The sequence below is a fragment of the Perna viridis genome, chromosome 9, assembly GCF_037379345.1.
Source record: "Perna viridis isolate PV_CMFRI_1.1 ecotype Kerala chromosome 9, ASM3737934v1, whole genome shotgun sequence".
NCBI classification, from domain to species: Eukaryota; Metazoa; Mollusca; class Bivalvia; order Mytilida; family Mytilidae; genus Perna; species Perna viridis.
In genome coordinates, this window is record NC_142453.1 from 20,350,871 (window position 1) to 20,372,569 (window position 21,699).

At 32.8% G+C, this 21,699-nt stretch overlaps 1 protein-coding gene across 1 annotated transcript; it reads left to right on the forward strand.

Annotated features, from left to right (window-relative positions):
* Positions 1-781: 781 nt before the first annotated feature.
* On the forward strand, positions 782-21,306 carry LOC148607254 (uncharacterized). Its single transcript, XM_088545825.1, has 16 exons — positions 782-809; positions 1,224-1,305; positions 3,669-3,767; positions 4,407-4,486; positions 7,601-7,699; positions 9,232-9,354; positions 10,474-10,572; positions 12,225-12,350; positions 15,531-15,653; positions 16,136-16,255; positions 16,554-16,667; positions 16,902-17,015; positions 17,416-18,304; positions 18,739-18,862; positions 19,214-19,373; positions 20,135-21,306. Exons 2-16 carry the CDS (start codon positions 1,268-1,270, stop codon positions 20,662-20,664), a joined length of 2,838 nt encoding a protein of 945 aa, XP_088401951.1. The 5' UTR covers positions 782-809; positions 1,224-1,267; the 3' UTR covers positions 20,665-21,306.
* The last annotated feature ends 393 nt before the right edge of the window (positions 21,307-21,699 follow it).

Genomic DNA, 21,699 nt, shown 5'->3' on the forward strand with positions numbered 1-21,699 from the left:
ATTATATTTATTACAAGAAGTCTAGCCGTCCGGTTATACCGTATTAATTTAACTATTGTTTGTTCTTGTTCTAACCTTCCTTTGTTGCAATGGGGTCTGTAAGTCTCGTTCTAGTTTCATTTTCCTAACCGGAATTTCTTTTGTAGAACGTATTGGAATCCGAAGACCGGTCTGCATTTTACTGTTTACTTCCGGGATCTCAAAACGCTGTACGTGTATTACAATGCAAAATCTTCTAGTTTGCGCTTTTTCTAACACTTATATCATGTGGAAATAGATATTTGTCATTTTTGTCGTTATTTTTACACGAAAATATGTTTTGCTTTTATATACTGAATCTGACGCTCTGGAAATGTCAAATCTTTATGCATTTGAAAAGTAGACTACGGCCAATTCTCGTGAAACCACGGAGTCTCATGACGAGGCTTACAAACCCTATAGAACTGTTACTGTTCTTTGATTTCGCCTGTAAACTGATATGCACATTAGCTTTTTTTCTGAGTTTTAACTACTGTTAATTTCATATTTAGAATCTGAATAAATAAATGTAAAAATTAAACCCAAACCTACAAGTTAAGTCTTTCACCCAACCGTCCCATTTTATTTTCTTTTACAAGAATCATTATTTACATGCAAACAATATTATAGTTTCATTTAATATGTTTATATAATGTATGCCAAACGTTACCAGGAAGTATAGTTAACTTATGATTGGTGTTGTTCAAACCAATAAGAATAGCCTGGCTCTGCATGTTCTAGCACGTTCTCTGTGCATTCGAAACTAAACAACCTTAGTTTCATTACGCAAAGTAGGTAAGTCAAAATATTCCAAATTTATGATTTATAAATGTAATGAATTCAAGTTGAATATAACGATAGGTTATTTGATTTGAATTAACATCGAGAAAAGAAATAAGTTAGATAAAAGACAATAATGAGACATCACAAACTAAACAATGATTTTAAAAATACCTTACTTCTTGTGAGGAACAAAGGAGATTAAATTTATTAAATAAAGTACATTAATAATATGTTTTAACTTAACACCCTAATTTTAAATCAAAGTAGGCTCAAGTTAAAATGATAGCCAATTATCAACATCTATTTTGCAATATTGTGTGTCTTTGTACTGGTGGACTTTTATATTGTGAGACTTTTCACCCATTGATTTCATCTCGATAGACACTTCCATATTATTTTACTTTCTTGTATGTTCTTTATAGTCATACATAAGGAGCATGTAACAAAAAAAGGCATAGACGGCATTATGATACTGACTTTGATTACAAGCCTGTTAGCAGTACAGTGAGTAACGCTGGGTTGGAAAATTACTAAACTAATCGATCTAATAATATATATTATCGGTAATTTCAGCAAAATTCCTTTGTCGTGTACTTGCTGATAATGCTTGGATCGGTTGACTGCGTAGAAGACCCTCCTTTTTCAGGGGGCCAATGAAATAACGTTTTCCTATGACGTTAAAACGGCCGACAAATTTGTACTTGCTACCGTTACTGTAAACACTATTTTTTAACAAATACAAAAGAATACCATACGTGTACAACAATATCACAAATCCTTTTAACATTCATGCTGAAATGGCTAATAAATCAATACGTTGTACTTTCCTAAAGCCACAATTAAAATTTGCAGCATTGTTACATGTACATGTTAATCGGCTGCTCTTGCGCTGAAAAAAAATATTTGGAAAAATCACGATGCTCTTTCAAGCTATGTATCTGATGTTAATCTTGTCTTGTAAACTAGTTACTATAAAGTGCTATTTTAAAATTTAAAAAAGCAAATGGATGGTTAACAGAAAACCGACGTTTATCGTCCTTTGGACTTCCAGCAATTCTTACAACATACACGGTAGTTACTTCATTTTCAAGAAAACTAACAAAATCGTTACTCACCATTGTAGATTTTATATAATCCTTATAATAATCCTGATAATGATTTAAGTAGTGCTTTTTGGTAATATTTTTAACATATTTCAGATAACGAGCATCATTTTCTTTTAGTATAGGATAAATGACATTTTGTGTAATACAGTGACTTCATCACATTTAATATCATGGCTCGTCCAAGTGGGCTTAACTTATATGAACCGAGATAAAGTCACTATCAAAACAAAATGACATTTATCCTATACTAAAATATCTCACTTCTCATAAATAGGAATTAATGCTAGATTATTATCGAAGCAACAAGACCAATTATTTTTCAACTATTTATGTTGCATTTCTCCATTTCGGTTAAAATCCTGACACCAAAACTTATTACAGGGATGTTACACTAAGAAAGGTTTAGATAAAAACACGTAGTACTTGGCAGAGGTGTTTTTTATACTGTATAAAATGATTCTTAATCATCTTCTCAAATTATTTTTATAGACGATTTAATTGGGAAGAAGAAAACCATTTGGCGAAATCTCACGCTATGCTATATAAACGGCCTTCAAATAATCAAATAAGATTTTTAAATTAATTTATTGTATCTTACCAATAAACTTGAAATTAAATATACTGCGGGCAATATGAAATCAAACACATATCTTAACCTTATCTTAGGGATCATTCAAAAGAAAAAAACTCATGACCCAACTATACATAAAACGCGATAATTTCTCGTTCTGTGTGCCAACCCTCAGTTCATGATTATGCTGCTATAATAAAAGTCATCGTTACAAAAGTAACATTAACTTGTGCATTGTTAGAGTATTATTTTGCACCATGAAAACCAAGTTAATCACCGTGTCATAGCTTTCACTTTTTCTTTCGTTTTCACCGGACTCATTTACATTTGTTATACATGTATTGGTTATTTCATGTTATGTTTTGTGTCTATTTTCTTATATTGTGTTTGTCATGAATTGCGTACTTGTTGACTAACGTTCTAATCCTGTTTCCCTTGATTTACCTTTCAAAATATTATATTCTCTTCGTCAAAATGTAGAAAGTTTTTTTTTCAGAAAATTGTACATTATTTAAACACGCATTTCTCATATTCTTTAGCATCTGAAGTCACGGAGACCATTGGAACGATTATATACGTATTCATATTAATGATTATAAAAGTAAAATAGACAACTCTTTTTGCAGTTGGCTTTCACATTCTGCTATTTGTTTTTCGAAAACTTCAATTGCTTGGATTTGATAGAATCATATTACAGGCAATCCTAAGAGGAGACCATTTACACGATAACCAAGAAAAAACCATGCTGCATATTGCCGAATGCGGAATATCAGACGAAATTTCACACAAAATTTGAGAGTTGCAGTTTAAAGATAAAAAAATAAACAAAAAAATATTAACAACAGTGGTTGCTGTTAGAATACAATTTCAATCAAAACTTCAAGGAAACCTTTAAAAATATAAATTTACAAGCATTTATGCGTGAATGTCTGTGAATAATGTTGATTTTATTTTGCCTTGTTAATAGATACCTATGTTTTCATGTTTTATGGAACAATAATTAATTGATTGATTGTGGTTTTGCGTCCATCGCTTTCATGGGTTTCAGGAAAGGATAGAATAGAACCTGCTGTGTACTAATCAAACACTTGATGGCAATTCATACTAAGCGGAAGAAAATGGTCTGCTTACCTAGTCAAATGTTCGTGCGTCGTTTAAAGAAAAAAACGCATTAATTTATTTTCTTACAGTAATGTTGTAGGTAGCTATTGCCACTTCAGTTCAACATGTTACACTAACAGATACGAAACTACAAGATACAGTACAGGATGGTTCAATTATGTTTACAAGTAATTTTGAAATTTGTCTAGATTTTGTATGATGCAGGTCTCAGCTTCCCCTATTCGCGGTAAATCGAAGGAATTATCAAACATAGTCATTTATTTTTTTTCTAGTTGTCTAAATTTTTCATGGCATAAACCGATTTTGCTGACGACAAGTTTTGAATTTTAACCGCCCTATTTCGATATGTTATGATAGTATTTCTGTAACTTTCTTTGAAATCAATATAAAGTAACGATGAATGGAGCAAATAGTCATCGATTGTTCAATTGTGTTTGATATGTTCAACACGTGTGACGTTTTCAATATTGCACATATTAATAATTTTTTCAATGGTATATAAATATTTCGTTTGATTGCAATTTTCAAATACAGAGCAGTATTCCGAAAATAAAAATACCACTATAAACAAAGGACGCGTGCTATGTAATCACTGGCACAATAAGGTCAATGACAAAATATTTTACGGTAAATTATGATTTCCCTGAATTACGAACAAAACCACATTTAATGTTCCTAATTCTATCCCTGTCCATATATAAGGCGTTCTCTGACATGTAATAAAGTCAGGGATAAACACTTTAATACTACTCATTTTTCCTGCAATATTTTAGAATTCATATGACACTACTTTGATTATATTGTAGATTAAAACTAGTTACTACAAGCTATCAATGCACGAACACGGCGTGCTGTACAGGGTATACCGGAAGTTACTGCTCTCAAGGTGTGTTAAGGGATAAAAGGGATTTTTTTTTTCGATAGATCAATTTTTTTTAATCCACCTATTTGTTTGCATTCAGTCTCACACGTTTTGTTTTTTTTGTTTTTTGTTTTTTGTTGTTTTTTTTTTGTGATTTATTTTAAAAATGCGACTGACTTTAGCTTTTGAACATCACTGAAGCGATTTTCTAATATTTAGTTATATTTTTCTAATAAACAAAAGGTTTAAAGTCCATTTCCTATTGAAGAGGTTCAATCCCAAAATTATTGGCAAATAATATAAAATAAGACTATATGAATATACAATATGAAAAATAATAGTTTCATTACGTTATATATCATGAAAAGTGAAGCTTAACATATGAAAGTTCTAAGAAGGTCAACGAGTGTCAAAGTTACATCAGTTTTCAAAGACCCCGATATAGCAAAAACTTTGTCTTCTATACATGCCAAATATGTTGTCGTACTAGCAGACAAAGCCCAAAATTACATTGTTTTTGTCTGCAAAACCCATTACAATATTTATTATCAGAGGTAGACGTAGAAAATAATAGCTGTAGTAAGACCTATACTACCACTGCACTCTCCAAAAAGAGATAGTGGAAAACATGAATCTGTGCTGTCATCTTTTGGTCTCTCTACCAAAGACGATGATTGTGATTTACAGTCAATGTACTGGATTCCTAAACTCATTACATAGCTTGATCTGCAAAATGTACCACCAAAACCCTTTCAAAACGTTAAACCTCTACACTCACAACTATCAAAGAACGTCTCCAGTGATACAACACATGCTTCTCCCGTAGTGGTATTAATTCAATATGGATCCTGAAAAATTCGAGCGATCTACTGGAAACCCTCAATTCAAGATTATTATCAGATTATAATAGCATTAAAACCTATGATTTTTCAACTCTATTTTTCAACTCTTTATACTTCTTTTCCCCATTCTAAGTTAAAATCCCGACTCAAAATTATTATACATCGTTGTTACTCCAGAAAAGGTGGTAACATCTAGATACAAATATGTGGTTTTTGGTAGAGATTCCTCATATATTTTTAAAAAATCCAATTCATCTTTCTGATCGTCAACATATTTGTCCAGTGTGGTGGGCGCGTTTTTTCTACCAACTGTCGGCATTCCAATGGAAACAAACTGTGTTCTTCTACTTGCTGACCTATTCCCTCAGATTTATGAGGCTGATTTTATAGTGATCTGATCCAGAAGAAAGAACCTCGTTTAGCTAGATATTTTAATCTCAGTTTTCGCTATATAGATGACTTAGTATCATTTAACAATCCTAATTTCCCCCAAGGGACTTAAAATAAAAGATACGACAGAAATTTGAAATCAGTCCCATATCTTGACCTACACTTATAGATCGATGGTTAAGGAAAACTATTGACCTAACTATACAACAAACGTGATGAATTTTCATTCAGTATTATCAATTTTCCTTTCATTTGTGACAACATCCCTTCAGCACCTGCGTATGGAGTTTTCATGTCACAATTCGTACGTTATGCCAAAACGTGCCGCAACTACGCAGACGTTTTGTATCTCGCTGGACTTCTAACAATTAGGCTTCTGGAACAGGGTTATGTTGCTACAAGATTGAAGCCATCACTACAGAAGTTTTATGTTCGTCATCATGAACTGGTGGATCGTTACGCTGTATTCATTTGCACCATGAAACTGATTTGTTCAATGTGTCATAGTTTTTTCTTTCATCTTACGTCTATCCCGGACATGAATTTTTTTAGCAACTCGACGTGTTTTTGTAGACAAGCAGAAGACGCTTACCATAGCAGTGCACCTGGTACATGCTTCCAGGTTCTAGTGGGGTCCGAGTTACTCATTTACTTTTGTTACTTTGTATGTATTATTTCATTTTATTGTATGTTGTTTGTTGCATTTGTCTGTTTTCCTTGTCTGATCTTTATCCCTGGATTACATTCTTTGATTTCCGCGAGAATCTTGGTGGCCTTGATTACTCTTTAACAAAACGTTTCTGGATAGGACATACTATTTATGGTACTCTTGTGTCATAATCTAATAGACAACTAAAAGCACCTTTGACGAACAATGCTTGATGCATTAATTGTCTTTCAGTGTAGAATTTTATTAGCTTCGACGATAATTATATAACTCTTATTCTCTGAACATTATTAATGTATTTAAAATGCTGTGTTATTAAAAGAAAATCTTAGCGGGGTTAAAATGTTCCCATTTGTACCCCGGTGATAAATCATAAGTAGAGTATAAATTTGTATTCAGAAAATATTGTAGTCGATTATAAGAATTTTTTTTATATTCACATATGTATTCAAGACTTTAAAAAGTAAACATGAGTTTTTTTTGCAGAAATAGAAATAAAAATTGTTTTGTAAATGTTTTGTAAAAATATAGCATATGTAAACAGAAAAAAAAACATTGTTTGTTCGGGTTTTGACTACACCATGAATCACTTTATCATTGGCACTATCTAAATTTCATATGTGGTACTTAAGAATATATTTGGATAAGTTTACTTGTTGTCAAAATGCATTTAAATTGATGTAAATGGACTTTAGAAAGTGTCTTTATGAGGCATGTTTTCATATTAATTAGGGTTTAGTTTCGGACGGTTTAACTGTTCGACATATTGAAAAGAAGATTAAATAGTATTTTTTTTAATTTTCATTTCATGTCTTTTTATCGTACGATATTTATCATACATAATGGTTTATATCTGAAGTCAGAGCACATTATAATGAACATTTAAATTTATTCAGAACAGTTTTATTCCTCTCTATTTCTTTATATTTTGTGGATGATGACGTAATTGACTTAAATCAAACATCCATTTTATGGTTAAAAATTTTGAAGAGGTATACGTAAATTTGTTGTCAATTACATGTTGTGTATCATCTGACATATTTGTCTGTTACCTGTCGCGTTTATATCTTCTGATTTTCCATCCTTAACCTCACTGAAATTACTTCTTTCTTTTAATCACTATTTACAAAGCATTAGCGTTTTGCCCATAAAGCAGTGACAGTGCACAATGATGGTGGAAATTATTAGCCATCAACTATTTTGCGACGTACTTATGCTTAATTCGGAGTATTTTTCCAGCATTATGCTTCGGTTCGACCAGTTGTCCAAATGGAGGATCGTGCACATCACCCAATTACTGTACCTGTCCATCAGGGTTTTCTAGCCCATACTGTAGAGGTAATTAAGAATAACACTGCAGAGGAATATCTTGAATTTGTTTCCTCATTTGATTAAAATCATATGCAATTTTATGGTTGTGTAAAAAACTTTGTAAATCATAAGGATTACTACAAGCACTTCAGATTGATCCAATGTGGAAGGCTATGTCTAAAGGATGTTCGTTGGTCTATTTGAAAATAACAAGAATATTAAAATGAGTTGTGAAATCATTTAAGATATTCATGCTAGATTAATATAAGAAGAAAAAAAGATGGAGCAGTGAGCTCGTTTTTGATATATAAGTTTTTTTTTACAATTTTGACGGGAAATATATTTCTCTAGATTTTTCATAGGTTTTGTTTTGGTAGGTTTTATCTATTTAAAACACTGACCAAACAACAATGATTTCATAAAAACTTCCCAAATAAAATTTAAGGTGTTTTTTAATGGAATTAGGAAAAGAAAATGGGGAATCACTGGGCAAAAACATATAAATAATATGAAATGGATAAAACCAGAGGATTCCGAAAATTTGAAACAAATGTTGAACATGATGATCGAACATCCTTAAACAAAGTTATTACTCAAAACACTCTTTACATTTATTTTTGTTAAAAAAAATCCATATGTGGTATACAGATGTATGAAGTATTGCTACGTTAACACAATGCCGCGTATCACCGAACATCGGCAAAAAATACCAAAGCTTCAACAGAGGAATAATTCAAATACGTCAAAAAACCAAAATATGACGTAAACGAGAAAAGATGGACCAAAGACAATCTATATACACAATGTAACAAATCAAATAGAATGGAAGCATATGAAAACTAATGCTTATATTGACGCAAGCCGTCACATACACATAAAATTAAACTACTTTTTGTAAATTTAAAAATCGTTAGTCTCTTGCACATGAGAAGATATTCGAAAATATCAGTCAAACCATATTGGATGTGATTTTGACGTTATCAGATCTTCCTTAGAGTTAGTAGTGATAGTGTTTGCATCAAAATCGATTAAAGAAGCTATTATTATCTATATATGATAGTCTCTGCAAACTAGCGTAAGCGTAAAAGCATGAGTGTATGGAACCCTAGATATATACAAGGAAAGAGGAAGTTCCTTATTTGAGTTCGTAATTTGTTTTCTGTCGTTCACACTCTATGAGCAACTTCGTGGTTGTTTCTATAAAAAGGGGACAATTATCGCACTGATACACCTGGTCCATGCTCCGGGTTGCTCATTTACTTTGTTTCTTTTTTTCGTGATATTTATTATATTTCATGTCGGTTTGCTCTCTATAGTCTTTATCCTTTAAATATATCTTTCTTGATTTATGCTTGAATCTTGGTTCCTTGATTACTCTTTCACAATGAAGTTTTCATTTAAGCTACAAGTATCTATCCTGCTTAAACAGACCAACAATGAAATGTCATTCTATACATAAATTTGCACAAACTAACAATATGTGAATAAGAATTTATATTTCCTCCTTAACAATTCTTTTAAAATTTAATGGTTAATAACGAAATAGAAATATTTTACAGATATCGATGAGTGTAGTACAAACAATGGAGGATGTTCAGACTACTGTACGAATACAGTAGGATCATATCAATGTTCCTGTGACAGTGGATATGTTCTTGATTCTGATGGGAAAACTTGCAAGGGTAAAAATAACTAAAGAGACAATTAGATTTGCTTCAATTTCGATCAAACATGCTCCAAGCATTCATTTCTTTTTCATGTGGCTATGGTATCCTTATTATCCTTATATAGAAACTACTACTGATTTAAGTATAAGTGTTAGTAAAAATCAGGCAAAATGGGAAAAATTAGAAACATTCATGATAAAACCCACTGATCTGACAATGTAAAATCACTCAATGATGCTTTCTCTATTTAAACAATCCATTACATGATCTCTGAATCACAAAATGAACAACTCGGACTCCACTAAAAACTGGGAGCATGGGCCAGGTGCACCGGTAGGATAAGCGTCCTGAAAACATTGTCTTCATTCTGATGATGCAAATAGTCAAATTAAACTATAAAAATAATGTTGTTTTTTTTCATACCAAGTTTCACCGACTGCCTGATTCTTGCAGAGACTGGTACAACTATTTTACTTACTTGGAAGTTAGGTCTGAACAAAAAGAAGACTCCGATTTAAACATAAAATCAAATCAATCCACACACATACATCTACATGTTAACTCGAGATACCTATATACAAATATATGTCACTCGTGTAAAAACAATGAATGATATCTCAACAAATATCTAACTTAATCCCCTGGACTTTAATAAATAATTTCCGCACAGGGTGCTAAGAGGTTTTAGGTTTATGACTGCTATGCTATTCCGATAGTTCACAAAAAAACAAGCATAAAAAAATTATACAAATGAGCAAAATTGATACACGCAGAAACTCAGACTCCACCAAAGACCCTGAGCTCTTTTCAAGCGCACCGGGAGGGTAGACGTCGTCTGCATTGTTATAAGCTTAAGCCGAGATTTTCATGTGATGACAAATCCCGATTTCAATGGAAGATGGAATTTATGGCATTGTTTAAAAATATTAGATATCATGAAGGAGGGTGAATTATTCAAAAGTTATTGATATTTAAAGCCGAATGGATTGAACTGTTATTAGTCCATGTCTTATTAATTCTGTCAAATTGATCCTGGGAAAATCAATCTCGTTTTGAAATCTCTTTGTCTAAAGCTGATGAAATCAACCAATGTCAAAGTATGAAAGAGGTTTTACTGAAAAGAAAATATTTCAGCGGTATGCTTTGGATCAACAACATGTTTGAACGGAGGAACATGTATTTCTCCTGACCAGTGCAGCTGTCGACCGGGCTTTGCTAAACCCCATTGTGAAGGTAATTAATTATAGATATAGACTAAAAAGCAATTAGGGGAGTCGCCTTTTCTAATATGAATGAAATCATAATTTAATTTGACTATTTATTTCTCCTCTCGTGAAGACAGGTTATTTTCCATTGACTAACCTGGTGCCGTGACGTCATGAACTTCGATCGGTATACAGTCCGCGATTAAAGTAAATCCATAATAAAAAAGAAGCTTTGATGAAGGATGAAGGAACAACTCTTAATTTTGACTGGTAACTTGGTCCAAAAAAAAATCCATAATTAAACCAGAGATTTAGTAATGTCCAAGTTCAAACGCATATATATATCAATATACCGCCTGAACAAAAGTAGCAACTACAATTTAAATATTTCTGGAAGTTTTTACTGTTTTACCTACAAAATATGCTTATTTGCTACTACTATAAAACACATAATATACCAATAAACAAATCAAATGCTGCAACTTATTGTCAAAAACAATATTTATCTTGTAGAAAATGCCAACGATGTTAAATATGTACTTGCCATATGTACTCTCAATTCAAAATTATTATCAGAGTATAATAGCATTAAAACCTATAATTTTTCAACACTATATACTACTATTCCCCATACTCAGTTAAAATCCCGACTGAAAAAAACATACACCTTTGTTACTCCAAAAAAGACGGTACAACTAGATACAAGGTACAAATATGTAGTTCTTGGTACAGATTCCCCATACTTTGTAAAAAAACAATTCCAAATCATCTTCCAAATATACCAAAGAAGATGTTTTCAAAACGCTGGAACTTTTTATCTCCAACATATTTGTCCAGTGTGGTTGACGCGATTTTCAACAAATGGTCGTCATCCAATTCAAACAAACTACTTGCTGACCTATTCCTTCACTCTTATGAGGCTGACTTAATAGCTGATCTGATCCAAAAGAAGGAACATTGTTTAGCTAGATCCTTTAATCTCGGTTTTCGCTATAGAGAGGACGTATTATCGTTAAACAATCCTTGTTTCGGGGATCTTATTCATCACATCTACCCCAAAGAACTGGATATAAAGGATACTACAGACACTGTGAAGTCGACCTCGATACTTTTTTTTGTATTGTGTTAGACTTCTTACAATAAGGCTTCTGGAACAGGGTTATGTTGCAACAAGATTGAAGTCATCACTACAGAAGTTTTATGGTCGTCATCATGAACTCGTGGATCGTTACGATGTACCCATTTGCACCATGACAAATGATTTGTAATGGTTTCACTTTGCTCTATTGTCTACCCCGGACTTGACTTTTTATAAGCAACGCGGCGCGTGTTTCTAGAAAAGGAGGCATTTACCCTACAGGTGCACCTGGTCCATTCTCCCAGTTTTTAGTGGAGTCCGAGTTATTCATTTACTTTTGTTACTTTGTATGCATTATTTTTTGTTATTTTATGTTCTTTATTGTGCTTGTCTGTTTTCCATATATTTGTCCCTGGATTACATTCTTTTGATATCTGCTGTAATCATGGTTCCCTTGATCATTCTTTACTTAAATTGAAGTATGTCGACTCTACACTCTACTTAAACAAGGAAATATATGCAAAAATGTATATGGTATATTCAACCTAAACATATGTTAACGTATATGATTTATTCAACACCACGGTGTTTGTACTTTGCAGATGTAGACGAGTGCATGGACCATAATGGAGGATGTACACAGCATTGTAGTAACACAGTAGGCTCATACTATTGTTACTGTGAAAATGGACTTAGTATTGACCAAACAACAGGCAAAAACTGTACAGGTAAATAATGTACCTATGAGTCAGTCGAAGCAATGTGTTTCATGATTCAATCTCATATGACAATTTTATTAAAATTACATATCCGTTCCTAATGGCATCTTAGTACTATACATGTTTCTAGAATTATGTTTTGCTATCTGTTACGATACATGCTATCTAAATTTGTCCGGAAGACAAATGTTTCATTAAATCAACAGTGGTTTAAAAAGCCTTCAAATAACCAAGTTTAATGCACCGAAATAGAATACGACTATATTAGGTATTATTATTTAGGAAAATCATTCCACTTTAAATTAGAATTGTCGTACAAATGTATTGCGGTCACAATTTGTAAAAATTTGTATTTTGTAAGGGCGCCCTGTTTTCTTACACATAAAGTCAATTTTGATTATGAAAACATAAAAAGAAATTGTTAATGATCAAAGTGTCTTGCAAACTAAACATTAGGAATTACATGAAGCTGTTATTTTGGAATTAAATATTGTCATGCAGAAAATATTGACGTGATTGACGTGGTTTTGCAGACAGTATTTTTGTGCTAATTTTAAGCCAACGTTCATCAATTGTATGAAACTCGTGCGTGTTTATCGACCACAGTAGGTTCAAGTGTATAGATTGTGTGACCAGGTACCTTCTGAATGAACTCTCAATTTTGTGGAATGATAAGAAGTATTATTAATTAACAAAAAGGTCAATATAGGTGGTACAAGTTACCTCATAAATGCGGAATATCACGCGCTCCGCATATAGTGGCCAGTCAATAACTAGTACGCTAAGTCAAAATTATACTCATGTGTTGTGGCGTTTCGATAATGATATATTGTGTACTATTTATTCTGCTTGGTTTATTTTGTTTAGTTTGCAAGAAATCTTCGATATAATTTTGCTTTTGTGTTCTCATTTGGATATCCGCTTGTTTTTTTTTCAATTGACATTTATAAGACTCGGACCAAATATGAATATGATACGTTTTAATTCGGATTGTAATAGTCAACGTGCATAGTCCTCCAAACTTTCGACATCTAGTACTAAGACTAGTAGATTGGAGAGTTATTTTAATGGTGTTGTAAAATATCTTGGTCAAATATTTAAGCATATAAAAAGAGAAGATTAGGTCACTGGTTTAGCTAAAGAAGAAATTAAAAGAATGCTAAAACATTTGAAAGAGTAATCAAGGGAACTAGATTCTAGCAGAAAACAAAAAAAATGTAATCCAGGGACAAACACATGGACAGGGACATGGAAAACAAACATACACAAGAAAAAACATAAAATAAACAAAATAATACATACAATGTAACAAAAGTAAATGAGCAACTCGGACTCCACTAAAAACTAAGCGCATTGTCCAGGTAGGGTAAGTGTTCTCTGCTATTCTAGAAACACCTGCCGAGTTTCTCATTAAAAGGCAAGTCCAGGGTAGACAAAGATGAAAGAAAAACTATGACACGTCGAAATGTTGTCAACCTAATTCCTAGTTGTCTGTTTTTCATGTCTGGTCTTAGTCCCTGGATTATTCTCTTGATTTCCGCTAGAATCTTGGTTCCCTTGATTACTCTTAAATATACATATTTATCATGTTAGCTCACACCCGAGCAACAAATATTCATATCTATTACTTACGTTTGGATGTCTACACAAACGGCCAAGCCTCCCGGAAGTCCTTTATTTGTTTTAGTTCATTTGAAACAGAAAACTTAAAACAACTTCTTAGGTTACAAAAAAAATCCAATATGTAATATGGCAGGTTGTCAATGCTATCTTGCCAAAAGGCCAGTGCAATGAAATTAAAATATCCTCTCTTTTTCGCTAAAATATTTTCATAAACTGACAGGCTTCTAATCAAAGGCTATCACAGTATCCAGTAACAAACTGTACATTCATAATAGGTCTGTGTGAAGGATACGGGTTTACCTTCCAGAATGTTCAATACTTTTACTCGCTTTTAATTAACGACAGCTAAACTCTGTTTAAAACCTTTTCCTTCGACACCTGTGTACTATTAGTAACAGTTATGTTTTTTTTTATTTTTAAGAAAGTGTTCCAAGACAATGGCTAAAAAGGTTTTCAAACCCCCAAAAAATTGTTACAGACACAAATAATCAAACTGGTGAGAAGAAAAGTGTCTTGTCGCAGTTTTTTACCTTTAAAAAACCTTGTACAACAATATATAGAACAATAAAAGCATTTTTGTTTCTTTCATTTGGCTTGCGCTGGTATGTTTACGGCTAATATCGGCAAAAAAATAAGACCAAAGCAATTAGGATACAATATTGCACTGCTTCGTTGTGTGCAATAAATATCAATTTTGGCCAAATAACGAAGTGTTGTGTTGACATTTTTAATGATATTTATTGCATTATTGGTATTGTCTTTTTTTTTCAAAATTAATACATTCTTTCCGTATCTCAACAAACTGATAATTTGCGCTGTAGCCATGACAACAGGAAATTATAGATAGGTTCATTGGTGTTCTTTTGAGTGAATAATATTCCATGTGTATCACAAATTTCGTCAAGAACTGAGATGGTCATATAAAACTTATGCGTACTAAGCAGTTCCGTTTAATATTATATGATTATCTTCGCAAATATACGAAATATTCTCATTTGTATTTGAATTAATGGAGAAATGAAACTGCTATTTAAATAGAAAATTCGTTATTTTACTGCCAATGTTAGATATTAAAAAATAATTTCAGAAGATGTTTTTTTTTTTAAATTTTTACTTTGTAATTTTACATTTCAAAATCTCAATAGTCAAGGTCGGCCTTTCAATTCGGACTGATGAAAAATTTGAAAGTTTTTGCATGTTTATCAAAAACGACTGCAGGCGGAACTATTTGCTATTTCTTAAACATAGCTATTTATTTTTGTATAAGATTAAATTTGAGACCATCTGATGTAAAAAAAAGTTTTTTTCTAAACAACAAAGGGAAGTTAATCATACAAAAATAATACATTATTTTTTTCTTTAAAATCATGATTGAACTTTGCCCACAATTTGCTAGAGACGTGACCACAATCGATGCGTACGACATCGATATTTCACCAGAGCATGAAATAAGCATAAAGTATAGCCGTATTATACTCCGGTGTATTAATTCTCAAAATTCGACAGCCTGGTATCCTACTAGGTCGTGAATAATATTTAAACAACAATTTCCGGAATCCATTTCAGATGACGACGAATGTTCCACTAAGAACGGAGGATGTAACCACAAATGTATTAATGAGTATGAATCATTTCGATGTGAATGTTATAGCGGCTTCAAGCTTGCTTCTGATAGAAAAACATGCAAAGGTATGAAACGTTATTTTTTTTGTTTTATTATTTTGCAAATTCTTAATTTATGTAATATTTTATGAATTTGTATAGGCTCCAGTTTTATACAGTTTACATTAAATTTAGTCACCAGAAGTATTAATATTTTGTCCTGTCGACAAAGGTTTTTGATACATCCATCAGCTTTGGTATTACCTGATCGAATTGATATTGTGTAAAAAAAACAATTAAAGAGAATTTTTCTTTGAACAGTAAATTCTTAATCCAATTAGTATTAATTCAGGGAATAGTCTCTGTTTATGTGGTAAACATATTCAGTTCACGACAATTTTCCTTATAAGACAAAACTGTATCTGTGCATCTAATTGAGGTGCTCCCAAACTTGTTCTTAAATATCTGCAAACACAAAAAAAACATTGATCTCACGAAAATGCATATTTGTTAGCTATATAAATATTATGACGACTATTGTATGGAGATCTGTTTGACTTCTCTGATAGACATAGACGAATGTCAGACAAATTCGAGATGCACACAGACTTGCCACAATACTAACGGTTCCTATACGTGTGGTTGTAACATTGGCTTTTATCTTAGCTCTGATGGATTCACTTGCATAGGTATGTTTCCTATTTCTGCAAAAATCAATGGATTATTGATATAATCTTCAAAGTTTGAAACAACAAAATACATCTTTTCATTTGATAATGTGATTTTAATGAAATCTGTGTCATGTGCATGAAACGCATTATTATTCACTTTTCAATAGTAAATTCATGAATTTAAAACCTTTTGTTATACAGCATAGACAAATTTACATTTATATTTATGGAATAAATGACGTATGCACATGGATATTTTAAGGTCAATATTTTATTCTTAAGCATCATATGTTTAAGTGAATGCTTTTCGTTACAGACGTTGACGATTGCATTAATATTGAATGTAAAAATGGAGCCACATGTTTAGATGGTGTAGGAACATTTAACTGCAAATGTGTGCAAGGCTATGAGGGCACATACTGCGAAGAAGGCAAGACTTGTAATCAATATCGCATGAATTTCTCCATATGCAAACATATGAACAATGCTTCAAAAACAACATTAATGTGATTGACGGTAACTTGTCACAATATGAATGGTTTTGTATACGTCATTCCATCGTTAACATATTTTATTTTACTTTACTTACTTAGATTGTCGTTAGAAACACATCCTCTGTTTTCCGATTAAGGCAACTTAAAAGGATATAACGTTTGTTTACTAGATATAGACGAATGTACCTTTTCCAATGGCGGATGCGAGGAGACATGTGTAAACACAAATGGGTCATATTTCTGTCAATGCACAACTGAATTGAATTCAGACGGCACATGCAAAGGTAATGTATGTAAAAAATGAAATTTACCCTCTTAGCTGTTTACGTTTAACTTAAGGTTTATCAAAAGCCCGATGAACATGATACGAATATGTTGTCTACAGGCGCGGATACAATGACTGGCGTACCGGGCGTACGTCCACCCCTAAATCGGTAAGATAAAAAATTTTCACCATGAGTTCACCCAATAATATTATTGCCTTGCTTTGCCCGGCATTTAATTCAATCAATGCCCCCTAAACTCAAATCCTGGATCCGCCCCTGGTCTACGAATCGACATAGGTGTTAATACTGTTACTTATTATAAGTTGCAATTGTAGTTGAAAAAATAATTACTATAACTTACTCGACAGACCAAAGTGTTCTACACGGTTTTTAACCTTAGATGTATTATATTTTTCAGCATCAAACGATACATTATCTCATTCAGTATTTGAAGTTCATAAAATACCACGCCAGTTGCTGCCAAAAGGTTGTGCCATACTAGAGCTGATGGCCTGTGATGAAAACTCTCCTGATCAAAAAATTGCCTTCTCCTCTACTACGAATTGGTATCAGATGTCAACTAATACAAGCGTGTTTTACACTCATGGTATTGTGTTTGTTGAACTTGACTCGTTGTCATTGCCGGTGTCCGTAACTGGATTAAGGGTTGTATCGACTGAATCGGGTTTCGATCTATCTTTTGGGTCGCTATCATTTGTATCACAAAATGATATTCGGTTAGAAAATAAAAGAAATGAGGATTGTTTCTTCTTTTCGACAAAACCAAGAGATGTATTGGAGTTAATGCGGTCATTTGTCCCTACGTTCTTTAGATATATTGAAAATGTCATGCCTAGTTGGATTCGCTTCATTACATCTGATGTGAATGTTGTTTCTATAACAGACTTAAGAACAGACATGCTGAATGGAAGACAGCTAGCAACAGATTCTGACTGTAAAGGTGCTCCCCTGTATAATTCACATTTTTACAATGTGTTTCGCATCGGCAATGATTTCAATATTAGTTTGTTTGGAAATGAAGTTTCTCTCTTAAAGTCTATTGCAGGAAATAAAGTATGCATCTTAGTAGATATATGCCAAGATAACGCAGAGACTGTGTTTATTTTGCTACCCCCTGAATCTCGAGATGTTCTAGACAAGTTTGATTTCATGACATCAATATATTTATCTTCTGGTGTCCGATTTCGCCCTCGCGGCATCGGACTGTCGATACCTGGCAGTATAAATGTAAAAAACACGGTTAGCTCACTACAGTTTTGGAACGGAGCCGAACATTTCACTTATAGGTAATGGTATCTTATACAAAAAATTGGTACAATTGAAAAAAAGAAAGCATATGGGAGATGTTCGTCAATTAATTCTTTTGAGAAATATAACAATGAAAAATTGTTTATTCTATTTCATATCACCAGAAAAGTGCGAGCTATTCTTATTGGTTAAAACATGACCATGTGGTATTCATTTAAGAGCGTTAAAATGTCCAGAGGGCATTTATCATTGTCATCAGTAGATTCCTTAACGAAACAAACACAATAGTTGATAATGCCTTCGAGGCATCAATCGCCCTTAGACGGTAAATGTACCATGGTAATCCACCCAAATAATAAACTATTATATAAGCATTCCTTAGCTTGTGTGAATAGATAATATAACATAGAAAAAAATTCCATTAATAGTGTTCGAAAATAAATACCGGTATATATAATTGTATTTTTGAAAGCACATTAAAGTCTGCAAATGTGTGGATGGATACAAATGTAAAATGGTTCAAAAAGTTTGGTGATTTAGAACTGTCAGTGGATGTAAGAGCAGACCTATTCATCGGTATACCAAGTCTTTCTACGGTATGTATACATTTATCTTCGTTAGAAACTTTTAACTGTTAATTTACCTCAAAAGTTAAGTAAACGATGAATCATCTATTGACATCACTTGTAGGAATTTACTGTCCGGATTCGAAACCTAAATGCACACTTGCGTGAAGTCAAGGATAGTAGTGTTCAGTATAAATCTTCCTTACTTTCCAGTCCTACTTGTCCTCTCATAAGAAAATACTTTCAAATGACTCCAAAATGTTATGTGCAAAGACCTTTTCGAATAGATGTGAGGAAAGAATGTATAGATGTTTGAGCTCCTTTTGCGTGCATTTATTCTTATTCTTATTCTTTATTCTTTTTCACTATTTCATTTTGTAGCTTTTGTCAGGAATGTATGTTGAGGAGTGGAATGTTCTTTTTCGTATAACAGAATTGTTCGTCACACCTGTGTTACGGTTCGAGCTATTTGGCGACGAAGTTATTCTTGAATTTAAAAACCTTGTCGCCGCAAGTTTTGATGGTTACATTTCTATCGGAGGTATGACAAAATCATTACAAGTTGTTTCGTGTCTCAAATCATCACAAAAAATACATATTTAAACACTTACAAAGTATTTAAACTTCTTGTGTTTCTAACAGTATATCGTAAAAATGTAATATTGTCGGAATGTTTTATGTCGACAGTTTAAGTAGCAAATCAGTGTCCCGTTTTCGTTCTTGTGTTTAATTATGCGAAGATAAATCATTTTCAAGTCGCTTTTCAACCGATTGAACGGTGAGCTGTTTGCAAATTGAATTTGAGTTAGTGTAGTCTTTTGTGTGTGGCAAACCATGTTTGGTATGCTTGGTGTTTTGTTTTGTTTGTAGTTTGGTTTGGTTTTTGTACAGTTGAAACAATATATCTCATTAGCTTTTAAAAACTACTGTTGCTTACATGAAATACTTCATATTAAAACATTGACTTGCGTTTTGTTCAGTATCATTTACAGCAGTCTTATCGAATTTGAAAAATAATTTATATGAACTTCTGACAGTTTCATAAACATAATGCATAAGTCATTATATTTAACACGATAGGTCTTAAACTTTCGGGGTTTTTTATTGGCTTTCATACCAATTTTTCCCTTAAACCATTAACTTTTAATAAGTCAATTCCGACGTCCTATAATCAGTTTAAATGATTACTTCATATTTTATATAAATGTATACTAATTAGTGACTTTTGTCAGTATGAGCCCTCCATCTATAAACATCAATCAAAAAGCTAATTTCTATTCACTTCTTAAATTTCTATTGCAGGTTCATTTAATCGTGTTTGGTGTGGTAACGGAGCAAATCCGGAAGGAGTTTATGCGTCTTTTTATGTTAACCTCAACCCGTTTCAGAACATTGCTCTGTTTAAGGAATGGATTTTTGATGTTAATGTTCGAATGTTTGCTTTTCTTGCTGTCGATACAAATGGAGTCGCACTATCAAACAGACCTATTGACATGTTTAATGAAATTTTGGATTTGAAACAAATTGTTAATACCTTTAAGGCAATGATTTTTACTTTCAAAGACAGTCTCAAGGATCGTATATCGAAGACGGCAAGACAGTTGTTGGTCGAGCTGCATAATACATCATCCACATTTATTGCTATAACAGATGAATTTCTTGGTAATGACAATCCAAATTTAGGAGATGTGTCCGCGGTCATTTCAAAACTATGGCAGTTTTTTCATGATTTCATCAATAAAATCGTGAATACACTTTTAGACACGTTAGAATTCCACATTGATGATATGATAAATAATATGAAGGATTACCTTGAAAAAAAACATAAATGATATCCGCCAAAAGATATCAGGACTAATAAGCAAAACCCAAAAGGAAGTTTTCAAAGTCCTGGACTACACAACAGGGTTTGGATTTAAATTTTCTGCTGATATCAATTTGATGAAACTGGGCTTTGGTCCAGCAGATGTTGAACTTGTCTATTCACTTGACAGACTTGCTGAGTGTAGTAAGTTCAAGAACGTTTACAGTATTCTTAAAGGGGAGAAATCACTTAAAATAATGGCGCGATTGGTTAAAAGTCATAAGTTTGGCTATTTCATAAAAACGGAGCTCGTCAACGTACCCATAGAGGGTACGAAATCCGCTGCACTAAGTATTGCGTTTGCTTTGTCGAAATTCAAATTTGTAGCTCATTTAAATGCTTATATAACAGTCTTAGGTCTTAAGGTGTCCAGTGATATCTTAATATCAAATAAAATGATAATGTTTCAAATCGAGGGAAATATTTGGAATGTGTTTTTCGCGAGAATAAGTTTTGAAGCTTCGATGGAAAACAGCTGGTATGACTTAATATATAATGTTCAAGGTAACTTTTTAGTTAAGCAAGGTGAGAACGATTTCGGTGGAAGTTATCTCGACGGATTGCGTAACTTTGCGAAGAAAGTCGTTGATGCTGCTATCATAAGATTAGATATGGCAAAGGCTGGGTTATCGTTTGCACAACGAGGATTAACATGGGCTCAGGGCAAGCTTACCGTTGCCCAAGAGAAGGTTCGTACTGCTAATTCTGCATTTGATGAGGCAGTTCGTTCGTTAGAAAATGCAAAGTATCGTGTTGAACAAGCAAAACGTCCATTCAAAGATGCCATAAGAAAACTAGAAGAAGCACAGCGGAGAGTAGATGGACTATGCAGAATAAGATCGTGTTCTCCGATATGCATTCCTGGGTTCATTTGGAGACGTTGTGGTGGTTGGATTACATATCCCTGTCCTAGTTGGACGAATTGTATGTACAAAATACCTAACATACCATGTGAAGTGGCTAATGCAGCCTGTAGAGTCCTACGCGGAATAGCGTATGCTGC